We start from the raw sequence: 17,869 nt of genomic DNA on the forward strand, positions 1-17,869 counted from the left end.
TTGGCGTGTGTTTTTGTGTCATGCAATGAGTAAACAGAATATATAATCTAAAGTGGAACAAACATCCAGTGTGCACTGATCCCTGTGCTCCATGTGGCCACTAGATGTCGCTGTAGCATCACAGGTTAGCTGCAGTACTGCCAGCCGCCTGCAGGGGGCGCTGCACCACACACTAACTCTAACAAGTAAAACTCTGGCACAAACACCCTCCGTCACACACAACCCTCCAGCATGGGCTCCTCGGCGGCTGCAGCCAGTTCTCTGCGGCTCTCTGCGCTCCTCTCCGGGTCACTGTCGGCGGCCGGTCACACGGCCTGTGTGTCCCGGAGGAAGCTGAACGTCCAGGCGGCCACCAGCACCTCTGAGGCGGGGAAGCTGAAGAGCATCGATGAGCTGCCTGGACCCAGTTTATCCACCACTCTGTACTGGTTGTTCATCAAAGGATACGCAGACAAGAGTCACCTCCTGCAGGTAGGCACCACATGTCCACACCTGGTCCGTGTCTGACAGGAGAAACCCAACATCTAGTTAGTTAGTTAGTTTCGTGTCTTCAGAATCAGAATCAGAATCAGAAATACTTTATTGATCCCCGAGGGAAAATTACTTAATTATTTATTATTTACCATGGCTTTTGGTTGTTGTTGTTTTGTCTGTTTGTAGTTGTTTCGGGGGGGTTTGTGTCTTTTTAGGGTATCCGAGTTATTTTTATTTTTTGTTCATTTTCTGTCTTTGAGATATCTTTTAGTCTTTGTAGTCATTTCATTTTTTTTACTCTACTTTTTGGTCATTTTATGTTGTTTTTTTTTGGGGGGGGGCGTTTTTTCTTTTGTCTATTGGTATTTATTTTGTCGAGGGTTTTTACTTTTTTTCCGGTAATTTGGTCTTATTTGGTCATTTTTTGTCTCTGAGATTGTTTTAGTTTATTTCTTTTTGCCTTTTGTTGGTCATTTTGTGTCTTTTTAGTCGTGTTGTGTCCCTCTCATCACTGAGTGCTACATTTTTTTTTATTATAATAACAATAATAATAATAATAATAATACATTTTATTTGTTAGGGCGCCTTTCAAGCCACTCAAGGTCGCCTTACAGCAAAGATAAAGCATACATCATATAAATACATTAAAACAGAGCGGAAGACAGTAAGACTGTGTAAGAACAATGGAATGGAATGGGCAAGTCTGAACAGATGTGTTCTGAGTTTTGATTTGAACAGACTGACAGATGTGGTGTTGTGGAGGTCAAGGGGGAGTGAATTCCACAGCGGCTGAATGCTCTCTCCCATGGTTGCCAGGCGAGCAGGGGGAACAGAGAGGTGGGTGGAGGAAGAGGATCTGAGTGCGCAAGCGGGTGTGGCAATGTGGAGGAGATCAGACAGGTATGGAGGGGCAAGGGTGTGAATGGCCTTGAAGGTGAGCAGTAAAATCTTGTATTGGATACGGTGTGTGATAGGGAGCCAGTGGAGCTGCTGGAGGACCGGTGTGATGTGGTGAGTGGATGGGGTCCTTGTGATGATACGAGCTGCTGAATTCTGTGCCAGTTGTAGTTTATGGAGACCAAACAGGAGGGAGTTGCAGTAGTCAAGCTGGGAGGTGACGAGACTGTGGACCAGGATGGCAGCTGTGTGAGGTGTGAGAGAGGGGCGGAGGCGGTTGATGTTGCGGAGATGGAAGTAGGCTGACCGGGTTATGTGGTTGATATGAGAAGTGTAAGAGAGTGTGCTGTCGAGGATGACACCCAGGCTCTTGACCTGTGGGGAAGGAGAAATGTTAGAGTTGTCAATAGATAATGTGAAACTGGGGGATTTGGATAGGGTGGTTTTTGTGCCAATGAGTAGAATTTCTGTTTTGTCGCTGTTTAATTAGAGGAAGTTGGATGAAAACCAGGATTTTATTTCAAGGAGACAGTCAGTGAGGGAGGAAGGTGGGAGGGTGGAGTCGGGTTTGGTGGAAATATGGAGCTGGGTGTCATCCGCGTCATAGTGGAAGTGGATATGATGTTTCCGGAAGATGTAGCCAATGGGGAGTAAGTAAATGGTGACTGGGAGTGGAACCAGTTACAACTTGAACCAGTTGAGGGGGTGGGGGGGTGATGCCAATCGAGAGGAGTCTATCTAGGAGGGTAGATAATTTTGTCTCTTTGTAGTTTTTTTTTGTTTTTTTGTTTTTTTTAGATAATTTTGTGTCCCTGATTTTTTTTTTCCTTCGAGACATTTTTAGATTATTTTTTGTCTCTTTTTTTTGGTCATTTTTTGTCTCTTAGTATTTATTTTGTATAGTTTTTTGTGTTTGTTTTGTTTTGAGATAATTTTGTGTCTTTGTCATCTCTGAGATCTCTTTTTTAGGTAATTTAGTGTCTTATTTTGTCATTTTGTGTCTTTGAGACATTTTTTTTTGTGTCTTTGTCGTCGTTTTGTGTCTCTGTGAGATTTTTTTTAATTTTTTTTTTTGGGGGGGTGTTTTTGGTAATTTGTGTCTTTGTAGTCATTTTTTGTTGTATAATTTTTATGTCTTTTAGTTGTTTTGTGTGTCTGAGTTTTTATTTTCTTTTTTGCCTTTTTTAATCATTTTGTGTGTCTGAGATTTTTCTTTTTCTTTGAGACATTTTTTAGGTTACTACTTAGGTTACTCTTAGTTTTTATTTTGTGTAGTTTTTTGTGTTTGTTTTGTTTTGTTTTTTGATAATTTTGTGTCTTTGTCATCTTTTTTGTTATATAATTTTGTGTCTTTAAGTTGTTTTGTGTCTCTGAGAGTTTTTCTTTTTTGCCGTTTTTAGTCATTTTGTGTGTCTGAGACTTTTTTTTTAGGGTTTTTTTTGCCTTTTTTGGTCGTTTTGTCTCTTTGTAGTCTTTTTTGTTTTGTTTTTTTTTTAGATTATTTTGTGTCTTTTTTGGTCATTTTTTGTCTCTTAGTTTTTATTTTATGTAGTTTTTTGTGTTTGTTTTGTTTTTAGATAATTTTGTGTCTTTGTAGTCTCAGTTCTTTTTTTTAGGTAGATTTGTGTTGTTGTTGTCATTTTGTGTGTCTTTGTAGTCATTTAATCTCTGAGATCTCCTTTTTAGGTAAATGTGCGTCCCTTTGGTCATCTGTGTCCCTTTGTTGTAGGTTTCATTGTCTTTGAGACTGTTTTTAGATAATCATGTGTCTTCATAGTCACTTTGTGTCTCTGACATCTTTTCTTTGTTTTTTACCCCCTGTGTCTTTATCTTAGCAGTAGTAGCCTCCTACAGGGCCGTAATCACCTTAACATTTGGAGGTGGGGGACCATGAGCACATTATGAGACAATGAGCACAAACATGCAAAGGACCCGCCATCTCTATATTTTTTTTTTTGTCTGTTTGTGGTCATTTCGTGTCTCTTCCTGGTCAGTACGTGTTAATAATGAGCAACTTTTTGCCTGTGTCCAGTCAGTCCGTTCAGTAATGCGTCATTTGGGGGACTATTTTTAATCATCACCTTTTGCAGGAGGGGTCTGAGGGGGACTCCCACAGGTGAAATGTTTGGAAACGTCACAGCTAAACTGACCATTTTAAAGCAGCTTGAAACAAAAGTCTTTTATCAGGGGTTCTTAGAGTTTGGATGACATTTGTGTTGACCCCCAATACATATCACAATTTGTCTTAAAATGCACCACGTGTAAATGTACTTTAAACTCAACTTTATGCTTTTAATTTTACACGCTGACATCATTTTCCAGGATTTACAGAAGAACATTTACGGGCCCATCTGGCGCTCCAGGTTCGGCCCGTACGACATCGTCAATGTGGCGACTCCGGAGCTGATAGCTCAGGTGATCCAACAGGAGGGCATGTACCCGATCCGAGCCGAGCTGCCTCACTGGAAGGAGTACCGGGACCTGAGAGGACAGGCCTATGGTCTGCATGTGGAGTGAGTGGAGACAAAAAATTTAAAGAGGAGATGTCCACAATGACGGCTAAAAGTGTGGTCCTTAATCTTTAGACATCCTTTAATTTTTACATAAAAGTTTGGATTAAATCTCCTGTAACAAGTTTCTATCATGCTAATGTGCTCGTGAGCAGGGCAATGGATAAATCACCCTTAAAAAGTCCCTTAAGAAACCCTTTAAACTAAGGAAGTCATTGTGAAGGAGTTCCTCAGGGCTCCATCCCCAAGCCCCTTGAGTTTGTAATCTTAGGAAGCTCTTTTACTTTCTAGCACGGGACCGCAGGGCTACCGAATCCGCAGCGCCCTGAACCCCAAGATGCTGAAGCTGCGGGAGGTGTCGGCCTACGCCCCCATCATCCACCAGGTAGTCAGCGATCTGCTGTGTCGCATCGAGCTCCTCCGAAGTCGCAGCCGGGACCAGGCCACAGTTTCGGATATCGCTGCTGAGCTCTACAAGTTCGGCTTTGAAGGTGGGGATTATTCCAGAAGTACCAGAGGTGGAGGTTAAGGGGGCGGTGTCTGATTCTTCTGACCTCCTGCAGGTATCTCCTCCATCTTGTTTGAGACCAGGTTAGGCTGCCTGCAGGAGGAGATTCCCCAAGACACGCTGCGCTTCATCCACGCCATCAACGACATGCTGACGATGTCCGAGACTGTGGTCCTGTTTCCTCGCTGGAGCCGCGGCATCCTCCCCTTCTGGAAACGCTTTGTCCAGGCCTGGGACGACATCTCTGACGTAGGTACGCGTCAAAAGAAACAACAAAAAAGAAAATTCAGGGTTCCAATGTTGGATTCACCTATGAGTCGGTAAACTGTTCTGTTTTTTATGTTTTCAGCTCAGACCCTCATCAACAGGAGGATTGCAGAAATTGAGGCGCAAGTTAACAGTGGTGAGGTGGTGGAGGGCATGTACCTGACCCACCTGCTGTCCTCTGACAGGCTGAGCAAAGCCGAGGTCTACGTCACCATCATGGAGCTGCTGCTGGGAGGCGTTGACACGGTGAGAACCTGGTACCAGTTCATACTGGTTTCTTCCCAGGCAGCTGTACTTGATCTAGTTTTCTTGCACTCCACCCCATTTTGTAGCAAAAACACCTAAAATGACATACCCAAATTAAAATGACTGTAGCTTCTGAACCGCTCTGACTACATGCATGCATGAGGTCTTGCCAGAAAGAAAACTCCCTGAAGTTTCTTGTGAAAGTGTCAGAAACACTCTAGGTGATACAGAGACAGAGTAATGGGCCTCTGAAGTCAGTAAAAAGTTGAAGATTTTGCCTAAAATAAAATAAAAAATGTGTTTCAGGATGAATAACTGTCTGTGGCTTCATCTGAGCAGGTAAATGACACTGTGGGGCTGTAGGCACACTATCAATGAACACTTGTTTCAAATTTGAGGAAGACTGCTCAAAGTATGACCATTCTACAGTGTTTTTACCATGAAAAGATCCAGGCGGAGCTCCAAATGTCAAGTCGGTCACTCGGCTTCAAAACAGTCCTATCAGTGATCAAACAACACTCAGCCAGCTTCAAACATTGTACCTTATTGAAATCAGGTGTGATTATGATAGCTGATGTTGTTTATGACACAGAAACACCATAAAATATCACCAAATAAAGCCATATGAAATGTGAAAGTTATGATCAAACAAGATCAAACATGCACACCAGTAGCCTGCTGGAGGTCATGTTGTAGGGCTCTGGCAGTGCTCCTCCTGTTCCTCCTCACACAAAGGAGCAGATAGCGGTCCTGCTGCTGGGTTGATGCCCTTCTACGGCCCTGTCCAGCTCTCCCGGTGTAACGGCCGATCTCCTGGTGTCTGGTCTCAACCTGATTGGGCTGCAGGTGCCGCCTCATGCTACCAGTAGTGCCAAGGACACTAGCAGAAGACCAAACTAGAGAAGAATCAGTCAGGAAGGATAAGGAGAGAGCAACTGTCTGTGGACACCACATGTAAAACCATTTCCTGTTTACCTCTCCATTGCCTCTGTTGTCACTTACATACATATATCACATATTCATACCTCCCATCACTGGAGCTGCAACACTGAAATATGTAGTCACACGGGGTGTGTGTGTGTGTGTGTGCCCAGTTCTTGCAGGTCTTAACCATGATGAAATTTCCTGTTGTTCTGAGACTCAGTTGTATTTTGCTTCACTTTTTCTTCTCATCTACAGAATCACTGTGTCGCCTTTGCAGCCCATCTGATCATGATGATGATCATCAACCGTTGTTTATTAACTGAGGCTCCTTTACAGCAATGCCCTGAGTTCATATTTGTTTTTTTAAAAGGGCAGAGAGGGAGAAGGGGAGCTTCCCAAGCAACTAAAACCATCCCCACTAATAAAACAAAGAGAACTGGGAAGTTTGGGGTTCGTTTAAAACCACTTAAGGATTCCTGCACACTGAAGGTTTGACACAGCTTCCTCTATTGATGCCGCACAAGGCCCTGATCACACAGGACGTGTTTTGCAGGCTTTAATCTATCCTCCAGTAATCAGTGTGTAGCTGCTGACATGTTGAGGCAGAGGGTGCTGTCTGTAGCTCTGGTTGAGGGTGAGAGGCTGTCAGCAGATAAACAGAGATCTGTGTGGGTACATGAGACCCTAAAAAAGAGGCTGGATCATGGGGAGTACCACCAGTTGGTCCAGGAGCTTCTCCTCCATCCTAACATATTCCTTTCCAGGTATATGTTAGGATGACTCAGGGGCAGTTTGACAACCTGCTGTCTATCGTCAGGTATCCAGCAACCACTACCACTAGTTTCTTCTCCATCGTTTACCAACTGTAAACTTGTTGTCGTGACCACCACAGAAGGCCCGCCTCTCAAATCCCGCCTCTCAGAATCTTCCATGTAGGAACTAATCTGGATGTCTCTCCCCATTCTCTGCCTCCTTCTTCTGATCGAGGTGGATTTGCACTACTTGTCGGGGCGTCATCTCGTTCAACACATGAGCCCGTTGGAGACAAGTCACGAGGGTCATTTGTTTGTCCAGAGCCCTCTGGCGCTGCCACGTCAGCATTGTAATGATGCAACATGCCAAAAAGGAAGTATTAGAACTCAATGCACTGATTCCTGCTGTAGCCAAAATGGCTCCCCGTTTCCCTTAAATTTGGTCGAGTTATAACCAAGACAAGCCCCCCTTACAAGCACTCTCCCTTAGCTCCACCCTCGTCTATGTGTTTGGACTTGGCACGTCATCCTGAACACCGGAACACCACAGGGGTGTGTCCTCAGCCCCCTCCTCTTCTCCCTCTTCACCCACGACTGCTCCACCATCCACCCCACAAACACCATCGTCAAGTTCGCTGACAACACCACCATTGTAGGACTGATTAAGAACAACGATGAGTCAGTCTACAGGGAGGAGGTCGAACGCCTGACAGACTGGTGCCTCCATAACAACCTGGACCTCAGCACAGCCAAAACCAAGGAAATTATTGTGGAAAATCCAAAAAGACTGAGCCCAAGTTGGGAGGGTAGAGAGCTTTAAATTCCTTGGTCTCCACATTTCAGCCAACACTGGCCGACTTCTCAGGAAGGCCAGAAACATGAGCACAGACCCCACTCACCCCGGACATTCCCTATTCTCCCCCCTCCCCTCTGGAAAGAGATACCGCTCTCTTAAAGCCAGAACAGCCAGACTCATTAACAGTGATACCACGTTGTGCTTCCTTTGGCCTGGACCGCTGTGGGAGTTCCTCGCACCACCGTGTAGGGTCCCTCTCGCCTTGGCTCGGGCCACTTTCTCCGGAAGACTTTGATGTACAAGTCAACCATTCGTTCGAGTCTTGGTTCTCTCCTTTTGTCCTGCAGATAGATCGATCTATGGACGGCAGTTAGCTGAATCGTATAGTCTTTCAGCTCAATCTGCAGTTGTTCAAGCAGGGGTCTCTCACTCGTAGGGGCTTCACAAATGCAGTGCAGGCATAGGTCGACTATACTCTATCTCTACTGCCTGAAAATACTCCTCTCCTACTGTCAGGTCCCGATCTTTTGGTTTTACAGTTTCTAACGCAGCCCACTGGGCAGTGGTCGCTTCACAGAATAAGATAAAAAATGGGGAGAAAGATGTTCATTTGTCTCTCTGACTGAGGCCTGTATCGCAAAGCCTGTATCACAAAGGTGTGGGCAAAACCACATCCACACAAAACACACAGCGATGACAGGATTTCCCCACAAGCTGACAAAATAAACCACTCAGTGAAAGATTCACAGCCATGAAAACTCTTGTTCTTTGTTCACCAACAGTTCCTCAAAGGTTAATCTATTCAGCTTGGCCCGAGGGAGTCAAAACCTGCAACAACACACACACACATACCGCGGTGTTGGGTCACGCTCGAGTGGTCGCGGAGCTCGTTTGGTTGCATTCACAGGCAACGTTGAGGCTTGTTTTCGCTGCGAGCTAGGACAAAAGTAAAAATGTTTGTTGTAAAGAGTTGCTTGGGAGATAATGGCAACTTGGGACATGGAAAAACCTAAACACCACACATTCTCTGGGGAAAGGGTTGCCAACACTGACAAACAAGCTCTTGCACAGTATATCTTGAGTGGAATTTTGTCAGTGGATTTATCATCTGTTTTTACTCTGCTCTGCCCACACTGCTTTGCCTCCTCTACATGATGCCGTTGAAACTGAAATGACCTGTCTTTTTCTCTGCACAGTGACTTCTGCACAAAAAGGTCCATACTTGAAACCTTCAGTAAAGATATTTAAGTCACTGTTAAACCCAGAGAAAATCTGAAACTGCTTCATTTATCAGTTTAAATCACCAGGGGCCTCGTTTATACAACAACACATAGGATCCATGCTACAAATGTTTGACAGTTTCTGCAACCAGGCTGCACCTCACCGTCTGCGTCACCAATTTCCTGTCTCCAAAGTGTTCGTAAGCATGGGTCAAAGTTTCTCCCATCACGTCTATTTTTATACATCACAACTTTTGCATGTTTTGCGTCTTCCAGGCCTTGTTTTGTGCCTATGCAATGTTTATAAATGAGACCCACAGTCCTAAGTTATCAGAGAAACATGTGAAGCAAACGTTAGTGTCAGCCTGTGCCCAGCCCCTACCGTGCCAAACAGCATCAGAGAAACACTGATTTTAAACGTGAAACTGTTTTATTAAGTGTTTTTGCTGGTTTAACTCAGCTGGTGTGTTTGTTTCAGAGAGGAAGAGACCTCTGTGGATAATTCGGCTTCTAGTAAAAACCTCCTGAACGTCTGGATCTGAAGTTATCAGAGAAACAAGCTGAGCAAACGTTAGCGGCAGCTCGGCTCCAGCCCCTGTTGTACCAAACAGCATCTGAAAAACACTGATTTTCAACATAAAACTTTTTTATTCAGTGTTTTTACTGGTTTTAATCAGCTGGTCTGTTTGTCCTGGAGAGGAAGAGACCTCTGTGGATAATTTGGCTCCTGAACGATGAACTTTGAAGGAATATGAACCGAGAGAAACTGATTGAGATTCCTGTAGCTGCAGAAAATTACATATTGTATGTTTAAATATTTCAACAACCACTGGATGGCTAGTATTTGGTTGACACCTTCATGATTTCTCCTTCCTGTTCCTCCTGCCTGACCTCAGACCTCCAACACTCTGTCGTGGGCGATGTACCACTTGGCGAGGGACAGCAGGGCTCAGGATCGCCTGTACAGAGAGGTGAACGCCGTGTGTCCGGACAGACGGGAGCCGACCACAGACGACCTGAGCAGGATGCCCTACCTGAAGGCCGTCATCAAGGAGACGTTACGGTGAGCTGACAGCCGTTATATTCATATCCATATCACAGAATCCAAACCTGTTTCCTTTCTCTTATTATCTGTATAATCTGGTGTGACCTGCGTGAATGAGCCATCAGAACACCAGAACAACCTGACACAGGCTTCAGGCCACATTTACCTCTGATCTAGAGCCTGATAGTCGTCTGTGTGTCTCTTCCCCTCCAGCCTCTATCCTGTGGTGCCTGGAAACGGACGCTTTATTTCAGAGAATGAGGTCATTGTGGGGAACTACTGGTTGCCAAAGAAGGTAGGAAAGTAGAACCAAGAATCTCGGTTTCATGACCTCATGTCTGACTGTCTGATGGGTCATTTTGGAACACGTCTGGTACTGAGAGAGCAGCAGGACACACTGCAGTGTAACCACCTGGAGCATTTGGCGCCGTCACTGTACACCCACTAGAAGTGTTTTTGCCTCTGACAGGCTCAGATTGTTGTTCCAAGTGTCTGACAGCATTTCTTTTAAACAAGTGTGATTATCGGATTTTTAAATTCGTCAAAGGTTCCATCAAAAAAACAAAACAAGTAAGCTACAAACATTCACAGCAAGTTCAGATTTTTCAACCCTTGCGAAAAGGTGCATGACACGAAATCGCACCACTTGCTTGATTCGCGTCACGTCCATTGTGCCTCCCGGCGGGAATTCGTGTCTCATCACATCCTTATGTTGTGTTCATACCAAACGCGATTCAAATTTTCACATCATGTTATTTGCGTGTTTGAACGCTAAATGAACTTGTGTCATACGTCCCCAGAGGATCTCGATGCTGATTGGCTATTGTGGCGCAAAAGTATCGCTGAAGTTCAGATTTTTCAATTCTTGTTAAAAGGCGTATGATACGAAATCTTGCAACTCGCTACTCATTTGCCTGCTTAACTGGCTTCATTTGTGTCGCATCCATTGCACCGCTTGGCGGGAATTCACGTCTATGTCGTAATGCGAATTTTCGCGTCGTGTTACTTGCGCTAGTTTGAATGCTAGAATATTTAATTCACGTGAATAACTCTATTATACGCATTTGCGATCACTGAATTAATGAATGAATTTCCGTCGGTATGTCCTCGCCGTCATACGTCCCTGGAGGATCTCAATGATGATTGGCTATCAGGGCGCAAATTGGTTGCTAAAGTTCAGATTTTTCAACTCTCGTGAATAAGCATATGATGCGAAATCACGCTAATCGCTTCATTTGTGCTGCTGCCATCGCGCCACTTGGTGGGATTTCACTTCTTACTGCATCTTTATGTCGTGTTCACACCAAACGCGATGTGCGAGTTTGAATACTAGAATATTTTGTGTTGACTCACTTTATATGCACAAATAACTTGCATGCCTAATTTGCGTATTTTGCATCATTTGCATCACGTCCATTGCGCCGCCCAGTGGGAATTCATGTCTAATTGCATCTTTATGTCGTGTTCACGCTAAAGGCAATGCGAATTTTCGCGTCGCGTTACTTGCACTAGCTTGAATGCTAGAATATTTAATTCACGTGAATAACTCCATCATACACATTTGCAATCACTGAATTAATGAATGAATTTCCGCAGGTATGTCCTCAGCGTCATACGTCCCGGAGGATCTCAATGCTGATTGGCTATCGTGGCACAAATTTGTTGCTAACATTCAGATTTTTCAACTCGAATAAGCGTATGATGTGAAATTGCGCTTCTTGATTCATTCACGCCGCTTAATTCATGCATTTCGCGTTCTGCCCATTGCGTTGCCCAGCGGGGCAAATTTGGATGTATGTTTGGGCGCAGTGACAGTGCACAATTGCCCCATCTGGTTACATTGCGGGCGTTGCACGACTGCTAGCTGCAGCGCTCTCTCTTGACACTGAACCAATTTTAAAACTCGTTGTTCCCGTGAGTCACTTCAACATTTAATCATGAGATCACAGGGTCCAGGCTGAAAAATGCCGACGTCACCCTTTAAAGTTGCTCAGCTGAGGTCAGACATGATTCTCATTTTCTCTCCAGACTCAGTTCCACCTGTGTCACTACGCAGCCTGTCACGACAAAGCGGAGTTCGTTGACCCGGAGCTCTTCATCCCGGAGCGGTGGCTCCGTGCCGAGATGCCCGGCAGTATCTGTGGCAGGGCGGCGGCAGGCTGCTACCAGCACCACCCGTACAGCTACATCCCCTTTGGTGTTGGGGTGCGAGCCTGTTTGGGGAAGAGGGTGGCGGAGATGGAGATGCACTTTGCTCTGTCCAGGGTGAGTCGTCTTTTATGTCCTCCTGAGACCATGTGTCCTCGTTTGTGGACACTTTTGTGCCATCTAGTGGTGGAAAGAGCACAATACACTAATGAAAACAAGATGGCCGCCATCTCTGCCAATCAGTCTTGTATGAAGTCATGATTGTTATTGTTTGAGCAGCTCAGTGATTGCTCTGTGTTGTCTTGCAGCTGATGCAGCACTTTGAGGTCCAGCCTGAACCCGGCGCGCCGGTCGTGGAGCCGAAAACTCGGACCCTGCTCATCCCGGCGAAGCCCATCAACCTGCGCTTCCTGTCCAGAGCCTGAGGGCGCTCCACAGCAGCACAGGTGGTCATAGTAACCACGCTGTGGACAGTTTAGTGTGAGCGCCACCTGGCTCTGCTCTGTGGAGAAAGCGGTGCAGAGAAGAGCTGTGACACATCTGCTGCTTTGACGGCAGGTTCACGGTCACTTGTACATACTAATATCAGAGGAGGTGAATGGGGAACACAGTAAAATATCCTCTGTTCAGCTGTGCTCTCTGCAACAGCACTTTTGTGTGATGCTCTGCTAAAAATGCTGCGACACAAATAAAATATATATATTTTTAACGTATTTCTGCCTCGTCTCTCGCTGCGTACACTCTGCAGCTATATCAAGTTTCAATATGGAATTCAAACAGGTTATTTTTAGGGTTTGTTTGTGCCAAATCAGCCATGTCAGGCTCATGCTGTTTATTTCTATTTCTACCCTGAAGTGCTTTTATTTATCTCCATGCCACAGACTACAGATACACAGAGCTTTGACACAGGCCAATAAACCAATAAATCAATACATCAGTTGAGGTCAATGGAAACTAAAACTGGGTCAACAGTTGTAAACTGAAGCGTGTTCCTCTGCCGCCACCTGCTGGACACATGTCAGTACGGTTACTGTAAAGGAAAGCCTCTTCATTCAGTGTTTGAGCTGCTGCACATGACGGGTTCAGAGTCCTGAGTGTAGAAGCTGCTGGTTCAGCAAACCATGGATACATTTACAGGTTATGTGCATGTTTACACTTTTCAACAACACTGTGGTTGACATGTTTAGGCACAAACACCACTTAGTTATGGTTATGAAAAGATCATGTTTTGGTTTCACGTTTTTCAGATTGGACAAACATCTGAATTTTTAGATCACATCATAAATCACACTCTGATCGAGAGTCAATGAACACCCTGGGGATATTTTCTCAGATTTGGCACAAACGTCCACTTGAACTGAAGAATAAACTGATGAGAATTTTGCAGTCGAAGGTCAAAGGTCAAAGATGTTTTTGGCCATAACTCAAGAATTCATACACTAATCATGACATTTTTTACACAAATGGTTAATGTGTGGTTAGGTTTAGGCACAAACACCACTTGGTAATGGTTCAGAAAAGATCATGTTTGGGCTTAAAATAGTAGGTTTTGGGGACACAATTGTTCCGATTGGAAAAACATCTTTTTTTTTTAGATCACATCATTCACACTTTGATCAAGGGTCAAAGAACACCCTGGGGATATTTTCCTCAGATTTGGCACAAACGTCCACTTGGACTCAATGATCAGGTGATTAAAATTTGGTGGTTGAAGGACAAAGGTCACTGTGGCTTTATCTGTTGCATTTTCCTGAACGTGATATCTCAAGATAGGTGGTATGAATCATATGCACTTTAATACACTAATCATGACAAAACTTCACACAAATGTCTAACAGGACACATTTAAACTTTTCAGCAATACTGTGGTTGATGTGTGGTTAGGTTTAGGCACAAACACCACTTGGTAATGGTTCAGCTGGTTCAGATGTTTGGGCTGAAAATACCCGGTTTTGGGGACACAATTGTTCTGATTGGAAAAACATGTAACAGTACAACTTCGAAATTTTTAGATCACATCAGAAATCACATTTCTATCTAGAGTCAAAGAACACCCTGGATGTTTTCTCAGATTTGGCACAAACGTCCACTTGGACTCAATGATGAGGTGATTAAAATTTGGTGGTTGAAGGACAAAGGTCACTGTGACTTCATCTGTTGCATTGTCCTGAACATGATATCTCAAGAAGGCCTTTGGGTAATTTCCCCAATTTGGCACAAACGTCCACTTGCACTGAAGAATAAACTGATGAGAATTTTGCAGGATTTTCAGAGAGATAAAGTTGAGTAATAAATGTCTGGTGTCTGAAACGTGTGGTGTGTCTGGACAAACATTTCCTCAGATTAGCTCATCTCTGTGCTGCATGCACTTCATTTAGCTTCTTTAATTAACATCTTGTGTTCCTGAGGTATGACGCTGAGTAATGGACAGAAAAGTGTTTTTTGGGGAGCATGACGTCACAGTGAAGCTGACCTTTTGACCTTTTGGATATAAAAATGTCATCACTTCATTATTTCATCCTGTTCAACATGTGTGTGAAGTTTGGTCATAACTGGTGTCTGAATTGTTGAGTTATGGCCAAAAACATGTGACCACCAAACTCTAAGTGGACGTTTGTGCCAAAACGGAGTGGAAACACAGAAGAGTTCACGCCAGGTCCCCTCTGTCATTTAAAGAAGGACAAAGACAGACAGAGAGGAGAGGAGACATCACATCTGCTCACATTACGCAGGGAAAAATAAGAAATATAATATTTTTATTCCAGTTCTGAACATTATATTTGTGGAAATTTGTCATGTGTTTGTTTTTTAATAAACAAACAATATATTAGTAAATATTTGGGGGTGTATTTTCAATCCCAGCCTCTAGGAGCCGCTGCGTGATTTCCTGACTCGTCTCCAGCACACTGAGCCAACGCGATGCAGCTCTTTGACAAGTCTGGACTCGTCATTTTTTGCAGCGGAGGAGGCCACCGTCTTCAGCCGACGTTCATGTGAGCGGCCCCAGATCCTCCATCCATCCCTCCGCACCGGAGCCTGGATGCTCCAGCACCTCACCCCCAGTCTGCGCACACACCTCCGCGCTCCATCCCGGGCCATCGCTCGTATTCAGCCCGGTGTATGTGCGGTATTTCCCCCCATGGAGGAGTAGTCAGGTCGGGATCCACCGCCCTGCAGCCTGCCGGGGAGCGAGCACCACAGTCGGGGAAGAAGCTGTTGAAATGGTCGCTGTTTCTGGCTCCGGAGGCTCCTTTCGCCGTGATGTGAGCGCGGACGAGGCGCGTCAACCTGCCGGGGATGATGGTCAGTGGCCGATTGACGCGCACGGTGCGTCTCTTTTGTCTCTCTCTCACACACACACACACACATACACACACACCTGCTGTCACACACCATGAAGGGAGCTTTACATGTACATTCAGCAGGAGAGGAGCCCCTGAACGCAACAGCGGTGTGTTGAACGCAGAGTAATTGAGGTCAGCCGGCTGCGTGTGATGGATGCTGAGGTCGGGGATGTGTGACCCGGATGGCCGCATCAGGGTCGATCATCCTGTCAGACTCAGCTGCGTCTCAGCCCAGCACATCTGTGGATGGATGGATGAATAAATCATGTGTTTACCAGAGAGAGTTGTGTTTATCACTGTGTCTGGAGTTCTCCCAGATGTCCCTGAAGGGCTCTCTGAAGGTTTAATCTCTTTATGGCACAATGCAGGAGGAATAATTCAAGTCATGTGTGCGGTTGTTTTCCTCTCATAACTCTGGGTAATTTCACCTGGTTAGAATTCCGTCAGTGTTCAGGAGGTTTTTACTGTGAGCCGAATTATTCACAGAGGCCTGTTACTCTCTTAAAGAAACAGACCAGCTGATTAAAACCGTAAAAAAATACTGACTGAAGCAGTTTCAAGTTACAAATCGGCGTTTTTCCGACGCTGTTTGGCACGTTGGAGAAGGGCGCCTTCTATGCGTGCTCATCTCTTTTTCTCTAAGATCTTCAGATCCAGATGTTCAGGAGGTTTTTCCCAGGAGCTGAATTATCCACAGAGGTCTCCTCCTCTCTGAAAGAAACAGACTTAGTGATTTTAACATGTAAACATACATAAGCAGGCCGTTTTCCTTTAAAAATCAGTGTTTCTCAGATGCTGTTCGGCTTGTTGCTTTTTTCTCTGATAACTTAAAAGCCAGATGTTCAGGAGGTTTTTACCAAGAGCCGAATTATCCACAGAGGTCACTTCCTCTCCAAAATAAACAGACCAGGTGATTTAAATCAATAAAAACACTGAATAAAGACATTTTATGTTAGAAATCAGTGTTTTGTGGCCAATGTGAAAATGCAAATGGCCCTATTTATCTAAACATCTGGTGCAAGAAGCTGCTGTAATGTATTCATAATGTTTGATCATGGTCTTTCTGCAGTTTGGTGCCTTCTGTCTGAAGAAACAAACACAGCCGGTAAGAAAACATGACAGAGGAGAAAACAAAGGGCTGAAAACTAGAATGAAAAACACTGAGTTTTAACGTGAAGCTACTTTATTTGGCGTTTTTACTGTTTTAAATCAGCTGGTTTGTTTGTTTCAGAGAAGAAGAGACCTCTGTGGATAATTCGGCTTCTGGTAAAAACCTCCTGAACATCTGGATCTGAAGTGATCAGACAAACAAGCTGAGCAAACATCAGCTGCAACTCTTCTCCAGCCCAAACACTGCCAGAAAAACACTGATTTTTAAAGTGAAGCTAATTTATTTGGCGTTTTTACCAGTTTAAATAAGCTGGTGTGTTTGTTTCGGAGAAAAAGAGACCTCTGTGGATAATTCGGCTCGTGGTAAAAACCTCCTGAATGTTTGGATGTTTTAGTTTATCAGACAAAAAAGCGACAAGCCGAAAAGCATCTGAAAAACACTCATTTTTAACATGAAACCACTTTCTTCAGTGTTTCTACCAGTTTAAATCACTGAGTCCATTTGTTTTGGAGAGGAAGAGACCTCTGTGGATAATTCGGCTTCTGGTAAAAACTTCCTGAACATCTGGATCTGAAGTTATCAGACAAAAAAGCTGAGCAATCATCAGCTGCTCCAGCCCCTGCTGTGCCAAACAGTGTCAGAAAAACACTGATTTTTAAAGTGAAGCTAATTTATTTGGCGTTTTTAACGGTTTAAATCAGCTGGTCTGTTTGTTTCGGAGAGGAAGAGACCTCTGTGGATAATTCGGCTCCTGATAAAAAATAATTTGCTTTGCTCATAACTCAGTTTTAATCTGGGAGTGAGTCTAAAGTGTCAAACGTTGATATTCAGATTCGCTCCTTCCTCTGTGTCACATCTTAATAAACTGAATATCTTAGATAACTACAAAAAGGCCTCGGATGAACTTTAAGTCTAATGTGTTTCTATATTTGGTTGCTGGAGATGTGTGGAGGTTGGAGACACCCAGGGGTCCTCCCTCGCATGATGAGTTTGATTTCAGCTCTATTAATGTGAGGCGAGGACAGTGAGAGGACGATGGAGGAGTTGGTCTTTAATGTGTTGTTTGTACGCTTTCAGGTTGCTCACGTAATCTCTCTGCATCTGTGTGTGTGCATCATGACTCAAACTGCAATGAACTGTCCCTTTAAACTGGGACTCAATTTTACTACAGGACTGGATCCTACGTTTCCCATAATGCAGATGTGTCTTTTCATTTGGACCCTGACTACGGACACACCCACCAGACAAGAACTGAATTTTAAAACTCTGTTTGTTGTAGCTTCCTGCTCCCTGGAGGTCACTGAAAGGCATCCTGGGAAATGTAGGAGCATTCCGTCTCAGAAATAGCTCCTGATGTGTGCTGAGCTTGAAGTGATAGAGCAGTGACAGGATGTTCTGCTGCCTGATAAAAACCCTGCAGACCTTCAGCCAGCTCTTTGTGTATTCACTGTGCGTCAGGCCGCCGTCTTATCAGCGCAGTCAGGCGGCACGGCTCGCGCGCCGCAGCCCGCCGGGGGAATGAAAATGCCACAACACGTCGCTTCGGATCCGCCAGTGGGTCAACATCTCCGGCGTGGTTCTGCATGCCCTCCCCCCCCCCCTTGTGAGCAAGGAAGTGTTTATTCTC

At 44.6% G+C, this 17,869-nt stretch overlaps 2 protein-coding genes across 2 annotated transcripts in view; both read left to right on the forward strand.

The window, feature by feature from the left end:
• The first annotated feature begins 201 nt into the window (after nucleotides 1-201).
• cyp27a2 (cytochrome P450 family 27 subfamily A member 2) lies at nucleotides 202-12,498 on the forward strand. The gene is made up of 9 exons (XM_033615678.2): nucleotides 202-471; nucleotides 3,694-3,884; nucleotides 4,173-4,372; nucleotides 4,445-4,642; nucleotides 4,739-4,902; nucleotides 9,491-9,657; nucleotides 9,853-9,934; nucleotides 11,668-11,904; nucleotides 12,096-12,498. Exons 1-9 carry the CDS (start codon nucleotides 232-234, stop codon nucleotides 12,210-12,212), a joined length of 1,596 nt encoding a protein of 531 aa, XP_033471569.1. The 5' UTR covers nucleotides 202-231; the 3' UTR covers nucleotides 12,213-12,498.
• A 2,174-nt stretch (nucleotides 12,499-14,672) lies between these two features.
• The window catches only part of tmem198ab (transmembrane protein 198ab), a 40,904-nt gene continuing 37,707 nt past the window's right edge, over nucleotides 14,673-17,869 (forward strand). The window contains exon 1 of the mRNA XM_033616084.2: nucleotides 14,673-15,090. The gene's annotated coding sequence lies outside the window, so the exon portion shown is untranslated. The remainder of the gene's footprint in view (nucleotides 15,091-17,869) is intronic.

The sequence above is a fragment of the Epinephelus lanceolatus genome, chromosome 24 (genome assembly GCF_041903045.1).
Source record: "Epinephelus lanceolatus isolate andai-2023 chromosome 24, ASM4190304v1, whole genome shotgun sequence".
Lineage (NCBI taxonomy): Eukaryota > Metazoa > Chordata > Actinopteri > Perciformes > Serranidae > Epinephelus > Epinephelus lanceolatus.